The sequence below is a fragment of the Alexandromys fortis genome, unplaced genomic scaffold (genome assembly GCF_014885135.2).
Source record: "Alexandromys fortis isolate MF-2015 unplaced genomic scaffold, M_Fortis_MF-2015_v1.1 scaffold_47, whole genome shotgun sequence".
In the NCBI taxonomy this organism is placed as follows: domain Eukaryota; kingdom Metazoa; phylum Chordata; class Mammalia; order Rodentia; family Cricetidae; genus Alexandromys; species Alexandromys fortis.
The window spans coordinates 11629540-11652063 of NW_026067957.1; the positions used below are offsets into that span (position 1 = coordinate 11629540).

The following is a 22524-nucleotide window of genomic DNA, read 5'->3' on the forward strand; positions in this document are numbered from 1 at the left end:
GATTTTAAGTTTACAATGAATTCTATATGAAGCTAATTGAATCCTAGATGGGGAAACTTCTGGCGTGATGTTCCTCACGCTAGGTTTCAAACCTTATATGTGCATATTACTGAAGAGATCTTTTAAGATTTCTTATTCTCTTTAAACATTCAATGACTCTAGAATAGGCTCTGGAAATTTGACTTCAAAAGTGAAACAAATGGTTTTGATATATAACTAGATGTGAGACTCACTGGTTTATATGAAAAATGAGAAAATAGTACATTCATTAATATTTTTATTGAAAAAAATGTCATACTGTAGTCTAATCAGGATTCCCCTCTAGGTCCTCTAGGCCCTCCCCACTTCTCCACCCTCTCAGCTCTGGCCTTCCCCTCTTTAGAGAGTAAAACAAAACACCACCAACAACAACAAAAACAAACCAGAATTTAAAAAAGTTACAAGAAACATACAGACACATCCCCACTACCAAACCACAAAAATTGGAAACCATAATAAATAAGCAAAAGATAATTAAGACAAAAATGGCCAAAACACTCTGAGACAAAAGTATAACAAACTGCCATTGAATTTGTTTTGTGTTAGCCATCTCTTGCTTGGCAGGAAGCTTGCCTTAATATATTGGTTAATATACCCAATGAGACGCTATTGGAGAAAACTAATTTTTTTTGCAAACCAATGTCAGTTGGAGATAGTCTTCTTCATTAGGGATGGATCCCCACGTCCATTACTTTCTCAACATTGGGACCCCATCTGACATAAACCTTTCCAGGAGCTCTGCATGTTACCATAGTCTTCATGAGTTCATATGTTTGTTTATCAGTGTCAGTGTTGTGTCTGAAAGACACTGTTTCCTTGCAGTCATCCATCATGTCTGGCACTTAAAATCTTTTCTCCTTCACCACATGGCTTCTTGAACCCTTTGGGGGGGGTATTTGATAGAAAGCAACCAATAGCCTGAGATGTTTGGGAGTTTCCAAGGGGCTCCTTTGAACAACAATGCATCTAGATATAACCCTGGCACTGAAGTTTTCACTTGGTGGTGAGAGCTATCTAGTTGGAGTATTGTTATTGGTGACACCAACTATATCTCATTCATATGTGAGTATAGATGTATGTATGCATGTATTAATACACACATATACATATGTACATACATGTTAGGAAGCTTCTATATTTGTAGGCATCCATATGAACCCTCAACTAGCCCTTAGTGCCACTTTAACTTAATGATGGTGTCCTTTACCATACAGAAACTTTTTAGTGTCATGAATTTCCACTTAGTAATTGTTCTTGGTGTATGCACTATCAGTGTTCTGTTCAGAAAGCCTTTTCCTTTGTCATGTAGTTTAAGACTATTCCCCCCTTTCCCTTCTATCAGATTCACTGCTTGGCCTTATGTTGAAGGCCTTGATGCATTTAAAGTTGTGTTTTTGTGCATGGTGATAAATCATAATCTATTTTAATTCTTCTATAAGCAGCCATCCAGATGACAAAGTATCATTTGTTGAAAATGCTGCCTTTTTTTACCATTGTATATTACTGACTTCTGTTTCCATAGGTGTGTGGACTTATGTGTGAGTCTTCAGTTTATTCCACTGATCAGTATGTCTATTTTAATAACAATATCTTGGTGTTTTTTTTATTATTATAGCTTTGTAGTACACCTTGGTATAGGATATGGTGATACTAAAATTGTTTCTCTCAATTTCCATGAAGAATTGCTTTGGAATTTTGATGGGGATTACATTGAATCTGTAGATTAATTTAGTAGGATGACCATTTTTTACTCTATTCCTACCAGTCACTGAGATATCTTTCCATCTTTTGATATCTTCAATTTCCTTTTTCAATGTCTTAAATTTTATTATACAAGTATTTCACTTACTTGGTTAGAGTTATCCTAAGTGTTTGTGTTTTGTTTTGTTGTTTTGAGGCTATTGTGAAAGGTATTGTTCCCTTAATTTTTTTCTCAGTTAGTTTGTGGTTTGTATACTAATTTCTGTTTGTTAGCTTTGTATCCTGCTACTTTGCTTAAAGTGTTATCAGCTATTAAAGTTTTCTGGTAGAGTTTTTAGAAATTTTTTATATATAAAAGTCTATCATCTGCCAATAAAGATACTTTGACTTCCTTTCTATTTGTATACTATTGATGGTCTTTAGTTGTCTGATTGCTCTAGGTAAGATTACAAGCACTATATATTGAATAAATATGAAGTGAATAGACCCTTTTTTTTTTCTTGGTTTTACTGGAAAGTCTTTGAGTTTTTCTCAGTTTAGGTTGGTTTCAGCTATGGATTTGCTGAAAATTGCCTTTTTTATGGTCGATCGCCAGTCTATCTAGGATTTTTATCATGAAGGAATGATTGAATTTTGTCAAAAGCCTTCTCTGCATCTAATGAGATGATCGTGTGGTTTTTGTACTTAAAAATGCATATTTGATGGATTACATTTATGCAGTTACATATGTTGAACCATTCCTGCATTTCTGGGATGAAGTCTACTTGATCATAGGGGCTGATCTTTTTGCTGTGTTCTTAGATTCAGTTTGCAGATATTTTATTGAGTATTTTTGCATCTATGTTTATTTCTTCAGTTTCTGTTTTAGGGAATAATTCGAGGAGCATTGGTGTTAATTCTTTGTTAGTATTCTGTGCTAACTTAGGTTTTCCTGTTGATAAAGTACAGATTTTTAAAGTCTCTCCTTACGATTCCCTGTATTTCCTAGTTGTCTGTTGTGGTGTCTCCCTTTTTATCTCTCATTTTAATAATTGGATATTCTCTCCCTTTTAGTTAATTTGACTAAGGGCTTAAACCGTCTTACTAATTTTCTCAAACAATCACCTCTTCATTTCATTGGTTTATTTTATTGATTTCAGTCCTGTGTTTGATTATTTCTTTCTGTACCCTTTTGGGATGTTATTCCTTCTTATTTTAGAACTCTCGGTGTTAAGTTGCTCATGTGATCTCCAGTTTTTTTATGTAGGCATTTGTGTTGTATGAATTTGCCTCTTAGAATTGCCCTGATGGTGTCTTATCATAGATTTGGGTGTATTGTGTTTTTATTTACATTCAGTTTTAAATTTTTTAAATTTCTTTGTGAATTTCTGTCTTGTAGCACATTTTTTCATTCCATACTGTATTGGTCATTTTCTATGAATTTGTAAGCTTTTTGATATTCCTGCCCTTGTTATCCATCTTTAATTCATGATGATCAGATAGAACATGGGCTGTTATTTCAGTTTTCTTATACCTGTTGAAACTTGTTTTATAACCAATATGTGCTCAGTTTTTGAGAAAGTTCCGTGAGGTGCTGAGGAGGTATTTTTTTGTGTGTTTGGGTGAAATGTTTTGGAAACATCTGTTAGGTCCATTTGGTTTATAATGTCAGTTAGCTTCAGCATTTCTCTGTTTTTTTTTTTGTCTGGGTGACCTATCTGTTGACTAGAGTAGGTATTGAAGTCGTCCACTATCATAGTTTGGGGTCAGGATGTGATTTTAGTTGCAGGAGTATTTTTTTCATGAACTTGGATTTGGTGCACAGATGTCAAGGATTTCAGTGTCCTCTGGGTGGGTTTTTGATGTGTTTGTAGTGTCATTCCTCATTCCATCTTTTGGTTTGAGATATATTATGCAACATATTTAAATGGCTGCATTAACTTAAACAATACTTCAGATAATATATAAAATATTATTTTGTAATTTAGTTTTTCCTAGGACTGAGTCATGCCAACTTTAACAAAAATGATAGCAGATTTATCTAGCATCTTATATAAAATTATTTTATGATATAAAGTAACATCAGAATCTTTACTAGTTGAAGACTGAGTATTAATCATATAAAACTTGCAAGTATTTGTAGGAGAAACCTATAACCCTCAAATGATAGTGAAGAACTTTGTAAATCAATTTCATGAGTTCATTTAAATATTGATAGCCATCCTTTTTCTTTTTACTTTCTCAATGTAATTTTCAAGACACCTTGTTATTTTGATCAGCCATGTCACATTTCGATGAGTTCTGTATGTGTGTGTACTTGTATAAAAGTGTTCACTGAGTTCTGTATATTGTTGCTGTTTTTATTACCAGCTAAAATTTACTGAAAATTTACAAGCTACTTAGCCAAACATTGTGTCAGTGTTGTTATATTCAGATGTCTTGGGTAGATATCAGTACCAAGCCTCCTTTTTTTCCCCTAAACTCATTTATATAAAATTTAATAACTTGGCAGTTATATTCTTTATGTTACATAACAAATCAATGAGACCGTGACTGCTAACTTAAACAATGCACTTAGGTGATATAGCTTTCACATGAAGCTTCTTAACATATGCTATCACAGTTTTTAGAAGTACTTACAAATGGTACTAGTTTAGCAACTGGCTATTTAACATCAGGAACATTCTTGTTAACTAGAGAAGCAGTGGCATGTTGCTTGGTGATTGTGTGTTTTTGCGAATGTACATGCATGTGTATGATTGTGCAGATAGGTTTTGTCTGAGCCTCTTTTCTTTTTTGTGGTACTCTTTTTGAACCAAGTGCCTCATATAAGTAACCACTTTACATCTGAGCTTTCTGCCCTCTGATATTATTTTGACTCCCAGTTTTCTAATGAAGGGACAGATATGCTTATATTATTAAATAGAGATAAAAGAATTTGATCATATGGGTTAATATATGGCTAAGAATATCAATTTTACTTTAGTTGCCTGTATACATACTTGATAACTATCACACTCTGGAGTATATAAAACACTATATTTTGTAAAAAGTTCAAATCAAATGAAATACACAGAGCAATAGAATTGCATGTATTATTAGAATTTTTTTCTTTTTTTCTTTTTTTAAATTGTTTTTATTGAGCTAAATGTTTTTCTCCCCTCCCTTACTTCCTTTTCTCCTTTTACCCTCTCCTGTAACCCCCCATGCTTCCAATTTACTCAAGAGATCTTGTCTATTTCACCTTTTATGTAGCTTCTTGTATGCCACTCTTAGGGTCCTCTTTGTTGTCTAGTTTCTCTGGTGTTGTGGCTTGTAGACTGGTTTTTCTTTGCTTTATGTCTAAAAACCACTTATGAGTGAGTACATACTATTTTTGTCTTTCTTGGTCTGGATTACCTCATTGTGGGTTTTTTTTTTTTTCTAGATCCAGGTTACTTCAATGTGTTTTTTTCTAGATCCATCCATTTGCCTGCAAATTTCAAGATGCAATTATTTGTTACTGGTGTGTAGTACTCCATTGTGTAAAAGTACCACATTTTCTTTATCCATTCTTCGAATAAGAGGCATCTGGGTTGTTTCCAGGTTCTGGCTAGTAAATGTGTGAGTTACTGCACATAAACAGTAAATAAACAAACACACTTCTTATTCTCTCTTAACGGAAAACTGGTAGTATGTTGATTTTACATAAAACAACAGCCCTTCAACAAATGATTCCATCATTCAAAATAAAATTTTCTGACAGACCATCCTCACTCATGAACATTGATGCAAAAATACTGAATAAAATACTGGCAAACCGAAACAAAAAAGACATCACAAAACTAATCTACCATGACCAAAAAGGCTTCATCCCAGAGATGCTGGGATAGTTCAGCATACAAAAACCTGCCAATGTATTCCACCATATAAACCAACTGAAAGAAAAGAAAACACATGAGCATCTCATTAGATGCTGAAAAAAGTTTCGACAAAATTCAACACTCCTTCACGATAAAAGTCTTGGAGAGAGAAGGGATACAAGGAAAATACTAGTCCTTCATCAGTGGTTTAAATCTGAAATGAATGTAAACCTTTTGTATTTTAAACCAAATTGAATTTATTGAAGTTAACATAGACCAAAGAAAAATTATTTACTTAATTTTTATATAAATAAGCTGATTGGTTAAGAAAACACCAGTATATTTGTATTTATTTTTAATAACAATTTAAATAATTTATAGTAATCAGTTCAACATTGTTTTTACTACTTAATTTATGAACTATCAAAATTAATGTTAAGTGTTGAAATTTTCGGTCTCCTGCAAGCATACTTAAGGTTATGTGGATTGATCCTCATAAGCTTTAAATTTAACTGAAACTTTTCTTGCCCTTTTATTTTTCAGCATTGCATTACTTTCCAGAATATCAGTGGCTGGTTGACTTCACAGTGGCTGCTACCATTGTGTATTTGGTAACTGAAGTCTACTACAGTTTCATGAAGCCAACACAGGAAATGAATATCAGCTTAGTCTGGTGCCTCCTGGTCTTGTCTTTTGCAATGTATCCTTCAAACCATCATTATAGTGTTATGAACTTACTGCTTTTTGAACTTAGACCATTCAGTGTAACATGAGGGCCAGCTTCTCTTCTTTCCTGTCTAGAATTACTTCCCAAGCTCTCTCAGGTTTTATGTGGATGCAGTTGTCCACGTGGGCGCCATTCTGTAACATGAGGGCCTGCTTGTTGGGGTTTCTGTCTGCCCAGCTCCCCAGCCATTTAGTCCCAGAGAAAATCACACAGAGGGTCTACATTATATATAAACTGATTGGCTCATTAGCTCAGGCTTTGTATTACCTCTTATAACGTATATTATTCTAGTATATGTTAGCAACATGGCTCAGTACCTTTTTTAGCGGGGCAGGCCACATCTTGCTTCTTCTGTGGTCTGCGCAGGACTCCGGAAGAGCGTCCTTCCCAGAATACTCCTGTTCTCCACCTCTACTTCCTGTCTGATTTTCCACCTATACTTCCTGCCTGGCTCTCGGCCGGTCAGCATTTATTTAAAATATAATTTACAGAATAATTGTCCCTCACCAATTCGACCTTGTGTTTAATTTAAAACAATTTTGTCAGTTGTTAGAGAATTTCCTTTGTTGAATACAGAATTTTTAGGATACACTAAATTTATTCTTCAACAGTTTCTTCCATATATAGTATAATTTGATCAGATTCAATGGAAATTCTTTATGTAACTTCTTAAAATTTCAAAGTAGTTGTGTAGTTTAAAAATTTAAATATAGAGATAGATGCCACATCTTTCCATTCCTTTTTCATCCAAATAGAATGTCAGAAAGGCCAGCAGACATTTTAACCTCTTAGAGGGGCTTTTTGTGCTGGCGGGTAGGAGGCTTTCCTTCTGAGTGCTTAATTACTCTTTGAAACTGGGACATTCGATATTACCCTTCTTCCTTTGCTCTTACATTCACCCCACTAGAGATAGCATTTTAATAAGTTCCAGTCAGTTTTACAGTGCTACTTATAAAAATATTGTTGTAGCAAAACATATTTTATTTACCTTCCTTGAATGGTTTATTTTACTCTATGGAGACTAAGCTTTGCTAGAGCAGTGTCCATGGAAATGATCAGCACATGGTTTGCATTTTGTTTCCTATAGAAGTGTCCTTCTGCAGCTCTCCTTTTTTATTGAAACTGTACAGTTGTGTTAGTGCATTACTTTGTGTGTGCACATGTGGAGAGCAGAGGACAGCTTGCAGGAGCCAGTTTTCTCCACCAAATTGCTCTCAGACTGAACTAGGGTCCTCGGTCTCAGTGTCTAGCACCTGCTTGGCCACCCCCAGTTCTGTCTTCATAAACTTTTACATAGCTCATGTCCTGGCACATTGTTCACTGCTGTGTTCCTGAAAAATTCCCTGATTCCTTTTTTAGCTGCCTTGGTCTCTTCTTCCTTGGCTCACTTTCTTTTTCAAGCTTTTGAAGTATTCTGCAATATCTTTAGAAAAGGTTTTGAAGTTTTGTGTGCCTTAAGATGTCTTTATTGATTGATAATTTGACTTGTTGGAAAATTCTAAAGTAGTTTTTCTGCAGAATTCTGAAGTGTTGGAGAACTGGATGCACTTTGACCTTCATGTTGTACATCCTCTATGAAAAGGTTAGGGAAGAAGAAGGAAGTAGAATTGTATGACTGAGTAAGTGAGTTTTATTTATTATTGCTGTGAGATAATAATCTACTGTAGTTATGTTCATTCAAGAGACCAGAATTAAATACCAAATATCTAGATTTGCAACAAAGAAGAGTCCTGACAGCCTGTGCGTGTTCTAGCTGTACCAGCTGTTTTCAGCTTTATCTCTGTAAACTGAGTCTACTAGAGTGACTTCTGTCTGGGGTTTCTTTATTTCATTATTGTATGCCCCTATTTATGAATCAAACTAGGTCTCCATTGACTTCATGGGACAAGAGTTCTGGTGAATTCCAAGCACATGTGCAATAATTGATTCAGAAAATCTCTGCAGTTGTTACTAATGAAATAGTCTTGGTTAAAGTAGTTCTCAAATTAGATACATGTAACTTAATCAACTCTGTTGATAGTCTTGAACCAATTGCGTTATTTCCATAATCATTTTGTTTTCTTTGTTCACTGTATTGACGTACTTACATAGGACAGCAGAAATGATTTCTGGAGTATCTTGGCAGTCCTAAAAGGATGAGAATGACATCTTGAATGCATGATGCTAAAGCTTGAGTGTTGGAAGCTGGAAGTGTGCCACCTCTTGTTCTTTCTCTTGCCCCCTCCCTGTCTCTCCTTTTTTTTTTCTATTTTTTTTTGCATGTGTTCTCTCTCTGTCTCTCTCTNCTCTCTCTCTCTCTCTCTCTCTCTCTCTCTCTCTCTCTCTCTCTTTCTCTCGACAGGGTTTCTCTCTGCAACATCCCTGGCTGTCCTGGAACTCACTCGATAGACTAAGCTGGCCTCAAACTCAGAGATCCACCTGCCTCTGCCTCTTAAGTGTTGGGATTAGAGGGGCTGCCACCACCTATCAGTACACTCTTACACTCATACTAATTCTTCACTCCTCCCTCTTTGATTTGTAGCTCTGAGAACTATCAATGACCCAGTCCTTTATGTTCAGTCCCGTTTTTGCCACCTGTTCCAATGTAATGAAGACAGGGAAGCAGCTGTAGTAACCGTCTTCACTTTGTATTGACATCTTAGAATTATGAGGAAATGTCTGTTGGTCTTATAAAGCATATTATTCTCATTTATGAATAAATGAAAAGTAAAAAGGTAAAATTGTCATAGAGAAAAGCCACTGATCCTATGATACAAATAAACGGTTTAAATGTTAAAGTAGTTTACACCATACAAGTAGGATTTTAAGAAACTTTCTTGAGAATAATCTGTAGCACTGTACAATATTGAGTGAATTACATGAATTTCAAGAAGAAAACTATGTTGCAAAGAATTTAAGGCTTCTCAGTTAGACCTATTTTGCTTGGCTAAAGATCAGTAGTTACATTTCCACAATGTTTGTATTATACAGTGTCAAAGGTGTAAGCTACAAAAGGCTGTTACACATATCTTTACACTTCATTTTTAATTTGCCATAATTATGGACATGCAAATTTTTATAAAACCAAAAGTTGTAAATAGTTTAAGTGAAAATAAGTTCTAAGGTTCTCCAGTTGAGTCAGTTTTATTTATAGATGTGCAAATGTATATAAATTAAATATTACCCTATTTGCTTGGGAAATATATAGCTTTAGCAAAGTAGTACAACTCAGTTGCCGTTTCTAAATCTCTTAAAAGGTTGCAAATTACTATATTCTTCCTCTGTACAAATGTTTCTTCTTTAAATTAATATGGAAATTGGAACTCTGAATTAGATTGCTTTATATGTCAAATCTAGTGAGAAAAGAGAATAACTGAATCTTAGTCAAGGTACTTACTTGAACGTAAGGACCCCATATAACAGACATGTTTAAGCTTGTTTTGTATGTATGTGCACATATGTACATGCACACATGTGAAGGTCAGGGGACATCACGAGGGAGTCATTTCTCCACCCCCCACATTGCCTCTTGGGAATCAAATTCAAGGTTGTCAGGCTTGGCAACAAATGCCCTTTAGACTGAGCCAGCTTGCTTGCTCCAGGCTTGTTTTTGAAACATTTACAGACTTTTTGTGACATTCGTCCTTTCAGGGTACTATGATTTCTGGCCAGAACCCCAGAATGAAATAGGGGAGCTGAATCTGAATAATAGGACCTTCCTTCTGTCTGTTGACTTATATTAATATGACTTTCTCCTTTTACCTAGGAAATGATAATTTTCTTTCTGAAACTAAAATTTCAAGGGTGGCCTTCTATGTTTTATTTTAATCTAGAACGCTGGTCACTTTTGTTTTTAAAATAAAGCTCATATTTATTTATTTATTTTAGATATATTTGGTTAGTATTTTCCTCTATAATCTGGTTAGATTGAGCCTGGCTAACTATAAGCTTATCTTGTAACATTGTTTAAAACATGCATGAAAATTTTACTAACATCTGGAAGAATTTTTGTTTCTTTTTCTCTAAGTAATAATTAAGTCTGCATATCAAAAAATAAGAATAACAAACTTTTTATACCACTGAATAGAAACAATTGTCTTTAAAATGATTTTATTAAATAAGTCATGAATGAGGGTGCTTATTGTTAGCTTTAAATAAAAATCTGTAATAGAGTTTTTGTATTGTTTCTCTAGCTTTGTTTGTCTATTTGTTTTGTGGCATAGAATGAAAAGTGTAATGTGTTTCCAGTATTTTAGTTGCCTTTCTAAAAAGAAAAATAGATGTGGGAAAATTAATCATTTGAATGGGAGTGGGGAGGACTAGCTTTTTTTATAATAGTCACAAAAAAGTATATATAACCTTGCTTTCCATAATTGAAAAAAATTTCAATTTATATGAAAATCACTTAAGTAGAACATATTTTTAAAAATAATTTCAAATTTGTGAAACATGATGGAGACTATTTTAGGCTTATTCATTAGACTTAATAACTTTTACATATTTACTAATATTTCTTCTTAGAATATAGTTTCCTTTTTTGTTCTATTTGAATGATTTTAGTGGTCACTTTATATTAGGTATTGCTACACGTGCCAGAATTAAGTATTTGATAATGACAACCATTCTTCCATTCAAAAAAAAAAAAACTGGTAAAATATATTTGATTTAAGTATAACAAAAGCCTTGTTTTCTTGATATGAGATTTGATCCTATTTGTCTCTCTGGATATATATTATAAAAGTGCAGATTCAGAAGTAGGTAGCTGGTCTCTTGGAGCTGGAGATGTAAGTGGTTTTGACCTGCTTGGTGTGGGTGCTGAGAGCTGAACTCAGGTCCTCTGCAAGAGCAGTGAGCACTCTTAACCACTGAGCCATCTCTTTGGCCTGGAGAACTGGATCTTTAAGACAGGGAATCATTTGAGCTGGCTCCTAGCAGTACCCCTGCGTGCTGAGACTAAAGATGACATAGGACTTAACTTGAGCTGGCTCCACACAGTATCCCAGGGTGCCGAGACTAAATATGACTTAGGACGTCTATAACTTGCATCTATCTCCATGCGTACTTTAAATCCGGCCTCTTCTCTTTTCTATTTTATCTCCCATTGTTGCTGTTTCCTCTCACTTTTAAAAAACAAGATATTTTAGAAGCCAGTGAGGTGACTTAGCAGGAAAAAATACTTGCTACTCAAGTCTGATATCCTATGTTTAACCCTTAAAACCCATGTAAAGTGGATGGAGAGAACCAGCTCCACAAAGTTGCCCTCTGGCCTTTACATATTCGTGGGTAGTGGCATACATATTGCATATGCTTTCTCCCCGCCCTGTGCCGTCTTCTCTCTCTCTGTCTCTCTCCCACACACATCATACATGTAATCATAAATCTTTGTATTTCTAAATAAAAGATTACAGTCCTATAATTTATCTGTTAGAGCATATGAAGACGTTCTTCCCCTGAACTGCGAGTTCAGTTTTGTGTTTTGGTTGTTGTTTTAAGGCAGGGTCTATTTGTTTGTCCCATGCTATCTTAGAACTGAAAATTCTTCTGTATCAGCCTCAGGCATGTGCTGCCCTGGCCAGAGAGGATTTCGTTTTCTTAGAGTATTCTATTCCCTCTACCTTTTTTTTTTTTATGTTGCTTACTAGCACACTTTGTAAACTTGGTGAAATCAGTAGTCATAGACTTTTTTATACCCAAGCATTCAAGTGTGAGCATTTTAAGGCACTGTATGTTTTTCATAAATTACTGCTCTCTGTAATGTTTTACTATCCTTTGCATTTCATGTTAATTCCATCAGCTTCTCCGTAGTGGCCTACCCACTCACTTGTACCTGCATTCTTTCTTACGCTTTGGCTCTAGTAGGGTTATTTGCCTCTCAGACCAGATGAGTAACTGTTATCTTGGAACTTAGTTTTATGGATTTTGTAAGAATTCCCTGTTCCCTTCTCCCGAACTTAACTTCTTATTTTTAGAAATAATTCCTTTTCTTGATTCGTTCGAATGGTTTGATGAAACTTTCAGTCATAGTGCAGACAGTAGCCAGGTTTTGGACTTTGGGAATTTTGAAGGTGCCTTACTTCTGTGCTGTCATTCGATTCCAATGCCGGAATATATTCCACCATCCATAGCTTTCAGATTAAGAATAGCATTCTTGCTGTGATATACATATGGTTTATTCCCCCGAACCCAGGAAACAGTGATTATCTGGTTTGTCCCACTTCTATAAGCTAGTTGCCACATACCTTGATTGAGATCTTAGGTCCTTGGACTAGGCTTCTTGAAGACTCCTCGACTCCCTCAACGTTGTAAACTTCAAGTTTAGAAACTTTCTTTTATTGTCTTTGAGGTCTTCAGGACTGCGCCCCGGCCCCACCCCCTACCCTCAAGTACACTTAATTCCTTTTGTCTTTTGTTTGACAGTGTACCTCCTGCATTGATACTCTTTGTTTTAAGCTTGATGAAACTTTCTTTAGTCTAATTTTTTTCTTTTGTTTATCATATCTTTTATTAGCTAACCAATTTTATTGCATTTTGTTCTTTGAAAGATGAATTTACCTTTATGTAGCTAATATGAAAAATATATGTGTATACAGAAACATACATAATTTACATATTTGAAATGTTTTATGTTGCTGCTTGCATCTTTTCACCAAGTTAATTTTTCCTCGGTGATAATTTTATCTTTGATTAAATATGATACAGTACTGTAGAAATAAACAGGGCCTATATTCACAGCTTTTTTTGTTTTTTGCTTTTTCGAGACAGGGTTTCTCTGTGGTTTTGGAGCTTGTCCTGGAACTAGCTCTTGTAGACCAGGCTGGTCTTGAACTCACAGAGACCCACCTGCCTCTGCCTCCCGAGTGCTGGGATTAAAGGCGTGCGCCACCACCACTGGCGACTTCACAGCTTGTTTTGTATAGCTCTGGGGCTAAGAATAGTTTATTAACAATTTTTTAAATATTCAGGGTAAGGAAAAGCATACAAAATTTATAAACAGAAATAGACTGCATATGTTTTTCACAAAGCCCCAAACATTTACTACTTGAAAATTATTGATCCCTACCTTAGTATATAAGGATTCCTTTTATATTTAAAACTGAGAGTCTAAACTTAAAGAGGAAAAATGGAAGTTCTGTATGTAAGAAGGGTTTGGTAGTTTCACTGCAGAATAATTTGGTAATATTGAAGTTCATTTTGTAAAAAGGCCATGATCTTTTGGAGTGATTTGGTTTATGTAGTTCTCAGTCTCCTACCTGCTGTGTGCCAACTGTTTCCACCGGTGATTCAGTGAATCCCTCAAGTCTTTTTTCCTTTCCGTTCCTTTCCTTTGAGGTGTGTGAACATACTGCATTCTGGGTAAACCACATTTGAACGTTTGGTCTTTGCTGGGGTTAGTAATATATGCTGCCTTATTTCCAGGGAGTCGGCCAGTTAGGCTACTAGTCATTGTGTGTTCACAATAACAAATAACCAGTCGTCCACAGTGCACTGTTTCTTAGCTGCAGTGGTCAGTAGATTAGGGGTAATTTGTGCATTTTTGAGCTTGAATATTTCAGCTTATTTGTGGGCTTATCAGTATGCACCTTTCACTGAAATTGAACTGAATATCTTTGGTGTCTTTGCATATATCATTTAACAATTCTGCTTTTAGTATCGTGACCTAATCTAAACTTTGCCTCAATTCACTTTTTCTGCAGAGGCAGTTTTTAGTTTTAGAGTCACAGTGGGTTAGTTCCCTACGTTCACTGCTCTCTGTCATGGAGGTCAGTTCACCTCTATTTTTAGCTCACAACGTGGCTATTTTACTTTGTGGAATCTTTTACCTCTTGAAATTTCATGGAAAAGCTTAAAAAGTTGAAGCATTATGTGATCTGTCAGTTCATATATACATTATCCTTTCCTTCCTCTTATCAGAGTTCAGTTGCCAATTTAGTTTTCTAGAAAACATTGATGTATTGCTGAGCTGAGGAAAAAAATCTGGTTTTCAAACTAGACCTCTGAGGTCTTGACTAGTGGCTGCACTTCACAGGGAAGAAAATAGGAACTCCGGGAGGTTAATGGAGACGGTCACTTGTAATGTTGGAGGTGGTGAGAGTAGAGTAGAAGCGCCATTCATCCAGGCCCTGTGGAGCAGTAGAGTGCTCTTTACAGCTTTGTTACGAAGCAGTCCTCATCGCACTGGCCACCTAGTGTGTGTGTTGTACACGTCAGCGCTGTCGTGACTGCGGAAGAGAGTGGTGGGGTGAGTCTAAGAGGACAGTCCAGATTGTAGATTATGGCCGAAGACAGTGTGTGGGCTACTTCCAGAAGATGGTGGATTTTAATTCAAGAGGAAGTTTGGGGATTGTTGAAGAAAACTTGAAGATGTAAATTCACCCAGATTGTAGCATTGCATTGCAGAAAATTTTTTTGTGTATTTTATAGTGAGTTATGAGGAAGGTTTATTCTAATCTGGTATAAATGAATACTTGGTGTTATGATTTATCTAGTATGCAGTGTGAATTGATTCAGGGATTATTATGTTTTAAGCATCTGTGGTATGGATTATATTTATTAATAGATAAATTGTGAAGGGAAGGCCATGCTTAATGCCTGGGTCATGTTTTGTCTAGTATTGTTTGCTTTCAGTGTGGATGTGTTTTGTGATTTATTCAGATCTATAGTTTGGCATTAGGTGTAGTCTTTGGAAATGTCATTTTGCTCATTTGACATCACTTTGGCCAAAAACTTTTTTCCTCTCATGTCAATAGAGGAGTTTCTAGTTTCTGTTTTCAATGAAATGAAACAGGCTTTTTTTTTTTTTTTTTTTTTTTTTTTCAAAATCAGGGGTTAGGCCCCTGAGTTATTGAATGATGGTAAAACTGTATCTTGGAAGTAGTTTGGGTATGGGTTTGGAGATTTTATATTCTCTGCTTTTTACCTTTATTCTCTTTTCTTGTACATTTCAATATAATGTCAAAGAGAAGGAATTGTAGTGTTTACTTCTATTAAAAGAAACCAATAAAATAAAATTTGCTTCTCTAATTTTGTTTTAGAAAAGATAAAGGAAATGTAGTTTAGACTCATGTGGAAAGAATAGGGAGCAGTTTGAGCATCTGTGTTCTAAAACCCACTGTTGCTCTCAAACAGAGCCTTAGCTGGGTGGATTCTAGCTAGTATGTTAATTAGGTAAAGAGTGTTTAATGTGTTAATTAAATAAAATTTCTTTTAAGACTTAAAATGTTTCCTAATTTGTTATTGTGGCTTTCTCTTTAATTCAGTACTCAAATTTTTAACTTTTTTTTTTTCCCCAGACAGGGTTTTGCTGTGGGACAGTGGTCTTGTACCCTGTAAAGATTTGTTACTCGTATTTTAATAAAATGTTGATTGGCCAGGCAGGAAGTATAGGTTAGGCAACCAGGCAGGAAGTAGAGGGAGGTAGGGTGACCAGAACAGGAGAATTCTGGGAAGAGGAAAGAGTCAATCTGCATTCGTCACCCAGATGCAGAAGAAGCAAGATGTGAACACCTCACTGATAAAGGTACCAAGCCACGTGCCTAACACAGGCAAGAATAATGGGCCAATTTAAGATGTAAGAAAGAGTTAATAAGAAGCCTGAGCTAATAGGCCAACCAGTTTATGACTAATGTAGTAGACCTCTGTGTTTTTTCTTTGGGACTGAAAAGTTGCATGACCAGACAAGACAGAAACCTCGGTCAATAGGGTTTTTCTCTGAAACAGTCCTGGCTGTCCTGAACCTCGTTTCATAGACCAGGCTGGCCTCAAACTCAAAGAGATCCACGTGCCTCTGCCTCCCAAAGGCTGGGCTTGCACCACCACCACCCAGCCAAATTCTTAACGTTTAAATGGCAAATTATGATTTGTGTGCATAAAAGTTTCAGTACTTTTCTGAAGTACCGAAAATGTTTCTGTTTTTGTCTGTTTGCTTCCACGTTTTCCACCACTTTCAGTTCTATTACTGAGCATTTAATAACAATGTCCTGAAACACATATTTTAAAGACTAATTGTGTATGAGACTTTCATATACACATTATACTTTGCTTTCTTTAGTGACAAGCTAGAAAGTCCAAACAGAGAAAAGCTTACTTTGCAGTTTTCTTCAATTATTTATGTAAATAAATAAGTTACAGTATATTTATGATTTATTAACTATTAAGTGGCTCTAAGATCTTAGACCATGTAAGATGCTTTAAAATTTAGATGAAAACATTTAACTTTTCTTCTGACACACAGCCAGTTGTTTCCAGTCCATATCATATTTTACTTCAAGCTATGTATTTTTTAGATTTGTATTTAGATTTTACAGTGTGAGGAACTGAGCCCAGAGTCCCTTATATGCTCCTCAGACTCTACCACTGAGCTGGAAAGTATGACTTTACAGTAATGTTAGGATAGGCACTGCCTGTAGCGTCACTGGCTGGCCATTCTCTGCTTCCTCCCTTCCTTCCTTCTAGAAGTTCATACATGTATACAATGGATTATGATCATATCCTTCCCCATGCAACTTCTGAACTGTCTTCCAACATATTTCCCCCCAAACTTCATATTCTCTCTCTCTCTCTTTAAACAACCTATAAGACCATTTAATGCTGTCCATATGTGTATAGGCATGGGGCCATTCATTAGAACATGGTACCAGAGGCTATTTCCTTGAGGTAGAATGATTCTTCCTTCTCCAGTAGTTGTAATTGCCAATAGCATTTCACTAAGGGGTGGATCTTTAAAAGACCTTTCCTTGGGTGTGCTAGAATTTTGACTGGCTTGTTCTGGTGCACTTTGTGTACAGATGTGGAAGTGTGTGATCGTGATAGCCATGCCAAATCTAGAAGATAGCAATTCCCAGCACTCCTCCCCATCCTCCAGGTCTTTCTACCTCCTATTCACTGGACCTCTGGAGGTGTGGGGAGGGCAGTCTATTGATGTCCCATTTGGCCTGAGCAGTGAGTCAGTTATGAGTTTCTGCTTCCTGCTCTAAAAAGAAGCTTCTCTCACCAAGGTTGAACGTAACATGAGTCTATAGGTATAAACATGCTTAGAAGGCCATTTGACAATATGGCAGTTTTGTAAAATAATATCAGGGTCCACCTTAGGATCTGTTACCTCTGCAGCCATGAGATTACAATACCATGAAGTTTTACTATAGAGCAAGCCTCAACTCCAATTAAAAGGCAGGTAGGTAGGCTATAATAGCCTTGCTGCTATTGCATCAGTGAGCACATGTAAATAACCTGCCAGGTTGGTGCAGCATGCAGGGTCCAACTCTGAAAAGAGCATTGCTGTCTTTTCTCCTGTAGTAGTCTACGTAGCACTATGACTAGCTAGTTTTCAGGGAGGAAATTTCCTATTTGGTCTGAGATTGATTTCTTTATGGCCTGTAGCCCAGTGTGTGGTGTCTTCCACAGCAGGATTTTACCTTCTGTCTATGAAAGGTAACAAGTGCAGTGGCAATAGCCTGTGTTGGGTTCCCTAACTAATAACTCATAGGGAAGCATCCTGTGCCTTGCACTATGATTTTCATTTAATAGCCAGTGTCTCCTGGGAGTGGCATTGTCCATCTATGCAGGGTTCTTCTGCTCACACTACTGTTTGTAAGTTAGCTTGCTAAACTAGTAGGTTCCTGTAATGCTATTTTATACGTTATTAGTTTTGGTTAACCCACCTATTTTCTTTCCTCTTGCCCATTTTCCCACCCACACCCCCCTTTTAACAATCCAAACTTCTTTCTTTCATTTCACATGTATTTTAATAAACTTAGATTTTGTTTTTTCATGCACACTTCCGTACATGCTCTTACCTGCTTAAACCTCCTCACCCACAGTCTTTCAGCTCTCTGCTCTTTTTACCTATAATCTACTTTTCCCTCACCTTTAAAATTTCCTGGCTTCAACTTGTGTTCCAAGTTTAATACACAAAAGAAAAGTTTGCACCTAGGATACAACTATGAGGGAATTTGGGGTTGAGATACCAGTTTTCCAGTTCTATTCTTCTACCTGCGGATCTATTTTGTAGTTCTTTGTACCCGAACAACATTCCACTGTGTGTATATACCACATTTTCCCTATTTCTTTACCTGTTGATGTATTCTGATATTCTACAATTTTCTTGCTATTGTGAATAGAGGAGCAAAGTGTAGCCAGCTTTCTTTTGGGCCACCAACCAGCTCCCAAGTCATGACACAGAGACTTATTAGTAGTTATGAAAGCTTATTTGTTTCCTACTGACTCTTATAATTTAGCCTGTTTTTCTTCATCTACATTTTGCCTTAGGACTTTTAACTTCTGTTTCATTCTCTAAGTCCTACTTTATGGCTGCTGGCTGGCTTCTGGCTGGCCATGGGCATTTCCCTCTTTTTTCTCCCTCATTTTCTTCTCCTACTCAAGACTAGATTCCTCCTCCTACTTAATCTCTTTGCCTGCCAGCCTCACCTCTCCTGCTACTGCCTAGCTACTGGCTGTTGAGCTTTTTATTAGACCAGTCAGATGCCATAGCAGGCAAAGCAATATTTCTTTACATTATTAAATAAATCGGCATAAACAAATGTCTTTACATATTTAAACAAATGTGGCATAAACAAATTTAACACATCTTTGCGTAGTTAACGTAATTCCACAACAGCAGGTAACATGGTTGTGAAAGTGTTTCTCTAATGTAGAGAGGAAGTGCTTCTAGTGTGTCCAGGAGTAGTATAGCTGGGGCATATGACAGATTTATATAGAACTTTCTGAAATGCCTTCAGACTGATTTCCAGTAGTTTATGCTTCCATCAACAGTATGTAAAAATTCCCCTTGCCACGTCCATGGCAGCGTTTGTTGTCATTTGTATTACTGGCGATGACTGTTTAGATTGGGGTGAGATTGAATTTTTTTAAATATGCATACTCTGAGTTCTTTTGAAATCTGACCTTTTCATTGCATGATTGTAATTTTTATTATTCTCTAGTAGTATTTAAGTATACTGTTACAACACTTTGAAATAGTACGTATATTTAATAATTTAAATATATTTGAGTTGTGCCAGTTTGTAGCCATATAGTTACCATTAATACTTACAGATGGATATTTATGTGAGCATGAGTTTTGTAATTTTTTCTTAAATAATAGAGTGAGATTTCCGTGCAGATTGAATGTCCAAACATATTCGAACCTGGAGAAGACTTCAAAGTGATTGTCCCCATTTTTGCACCTTAAAAGTACTGGAGAGGTCTTGTTTACAGCTCAACTATCGGATCACAATTCTCCCTCCTCCCCTACTCCCATCCACTCCTCAGAGAGGGTAAGGCCTCCCATGGGACGTCAACAAAGCCTGGCGTATCAGGTTGAGGCGAGACCAAGCCCCTTCCCCTATATCAAGGCTGAGGATGGTATCCCACCCAAAGGATGCACATTCATACCACAATGACACTTGCTCAGCTATGTTCATAGCAGCATTATTCTTAATGGCCAGAAAATGTGGTACATTTACACAGTAGAGTATTATTCAGCTGTAAAAAGCAATGACATCATGAAATTTGCAGGCAAATGGATGGATGTAGAAAAAAAAACTGACCTGAGTGAGGTAACCCAGACCCAGAAAGACAAACATGGTATGTACTCACTCATAAGACCACACCTATTCCAGCAAAGCCATACCTTCTGATAGTACCACTATGGGCGTTCTTTTATTTCCTTGCCTTGTTTATTCTTAGCATTTTGAGTTATTTTATTATGGCTATTGTAAAGGGAATTTTCTTTTTTCATGGTGTTTGTCGTTGCTATATAGGAGGGCTACTGTTTTTTCTGTTTTGTATTCTCCCATTTTGCTGATCATGACTTTATTTTTGGCTAAGTTTTAGGGTTTCTTATGTAATGTCATCTGCAGAAAGGGATGCTTTGTCCTTTTCCTATTTGTATCCCTTCTATTTTTTTGTTGTTGTTTGTTTGTCTAGCTAAGACTTCAAACTGTATTGAATAAAAGTAGAAGGGGTTGTTATTATTTTAGTGTGAATGAGTTTGAGTTTTTCTGCATATGATGGTAGTTATAGGTTTGTTGTATATAGCTTTTATTATTTTGATGTATGTTCCCTCCATCACTAGCTGTTTCATGACTTTTATCATGAAAGGATGCTGAATTTCATCAAAGATTTTCTATTGAGGTGATTATGTTATCTTCGTGCTTGAAACTACATGATTAATTACATTTATGTATGTATGTTGACCTATTCCTGCATTGCTAAAATTATTGGAGACTCTTTATTCTTGTCAGGGTCATAGTCTCTCAGTATATGTAATATTTTTTAAATATATTTTCAATTAACATATAATTACATTGCTTCCCCCTTTTTCTTCCTTCACCCCTTTCCATATCCTATCCTACTTCCTCTCAAATTGATTGCCTTTTCGTGTGTGTGTGTGTGTGTGTGTTTGTGTGTGTGTGTGTGTGTGTGTGTATGTGTGTAGAGATGCAGAAATGCATAAATATAAGCTTCTGAGTGTTTTTGGTTTCTTGTATGAATATAATTTCTGGGCTAACAACTTTGTAGTAGATGTTAGAGGGCCCATCCTTTGGAGAAGCTAATTCTCCCTTCCTCAGCCATCATTGACTGGCTGTAGTTCTGTGCCTAGGATTTAGACCCATGGGGTTTTTCCCTCTCCACATTAGCATGACTACTGACTGATACTGTCATTGTTCAGGTGTTACATAGGCAGTCATTTCTAGGGATTCAATAGACTTTGTGATCCTCTGGTTCTTACAGCCCTTCTACCCCATAAGTGTTCTCTGAGCCTTGGGTAACAGGAGTTGTACTGTAGGTGTATTAGATGGGTCTGAGTTTCCCATAGTCTCTGCATTGTGTCCTCTTATTGATTTCTGTGATGGTCTCTATTTTCTGTAAAGAGAAGCTTCTTGAATGAGGGATGAAAGCTGTATGTGCTGGTCTAGTAAAGTTTGTAGATCATCTTCTAAGATCCATGACATCACCAGCCCCAGACAGTTGGCTGGATTTCTAGTACCAGGCATGATTTCCCTGCTGATGGTTACTTCAAAAATAAAATGTCACTGTTGTACTGTAGGGATAGCTTGTAGTGTTGATCGTTGTTGTGGTTCATAAGCATCACAGCTATGAATATTGATCATCCAAGTCCTCTGTCTTTATTATTATTATTATTTTAAAAAGAAAACTATTTTTTCATTTTACATATTAATCCCAGACCCCACTCCCTCTCCTCCTTCCATCTCCTCCACCTTCCACCCTCCGTCCATTGGCTCAAAAGAATTGGGTTCCAAAAAACAGTACAGTCAGTAGAGATAAATCCTGGTCTCACTGCCAGTGGCCCCGCAGTCTGCCCCAGCCATACAACTGTCGCCCACATGCAAAGGGACTAGTTTGGTCCTATGCTGGTTCCTTCCCCTGTCTGGCTGGAGTTTTAGAGCTCCCATTAGCTCAGGTAGACTGTTTCAGTGGTGTACCCATCATGGTCTTGACCTCTTTGCTTATATTCTCACTCCTCCCACTCTCCAGCTAGACTTTGGGAGCTCAGCCCAGTGCTCCAGTCTCTGCCTCTGTTTCCATCAGTTGCTGGATGAAGGTTCTATGGTGATATTTAAGATATTTATCAATCTGACTACAGGCAAGGCCAGTTCGGATAGCCTTTCCTTTATTGCTTACAGTCTTAACTGGGGTCATCATTGTGGATTCCTGGGAATTTCTTTAGTCCCAGGTTTCTCGCTAGCCTCATAATGGTGCTCTCCATCTCTGTCCTTCCTCCACCTTGACTTTCCTGTTCCCTCAAGTTTTTCTCCCCCTCCCCTTCTTCCTTCTTCTTCTGCTTCTGCCCTCCTTTCTCCCCCGACCCCCATGCTCCCAATTTTGTCGGGTGATCTTGTCTATTTCTTCTTTCCAGGTGGATCTATATATGTTTTTCTTAGGATTCACCTTGTTACTTAGCTTCTCTAGAATCATGGCTTGTGTCTTAAGTGTGCAGTTTCTCACCTTCAGCCTCCAAGATACAACCAAGAACCGTATTGTTTTATGAGTCACTTAGAGAACCCAGACCAACAAGTCAAAATATGTTTCTCATCACTGGTACTGGGGTTTCTTTTAGTCTTTAGTTCTTGTGGGGAACATTATCTGTCTAACAGGTAGAATTCTGTTTATATACATACATGTGTGAATACACACACACTCATATATACACTTTAATTTTAAGGTAAATATAAAGTAATATGGTTCCTTGAGGTTTTATAAAAAAAAAAATTGGTATCTTAAGAGTCTTTTCTGTAG

The 22524-nt window shown here is 36.6% G+C and overlaps 1 protein-coding gene across 4 annotated transcripts in view; it reads left to right on the forward strand.

The window, feature by feature from the left end:
- The window catches only part of Tmem161b (transmembrane protein 161B), a 78760-nt gene that overhangs the window by 42232 nt on the left and 14004 nt on the right, over window positions 1-22524 (forward strand). For 3 of the 4 annotated variants that reach the window (XM_050152379.1, XM_050152381.1, XM_050152380.1), the window contains one exon: window positions 6105-6261. In XM_050152379.1, coding sequence (XP_050008336.1) covers window positions 6105-6261 — 157 coding nt within the window. Of the gene's footprint in view, window positions 1-6104; window positions 6262-22524 lie in introns of those variants that run through there. The other variant, XM_050152382.1, reaches the window with a different exon arrangement.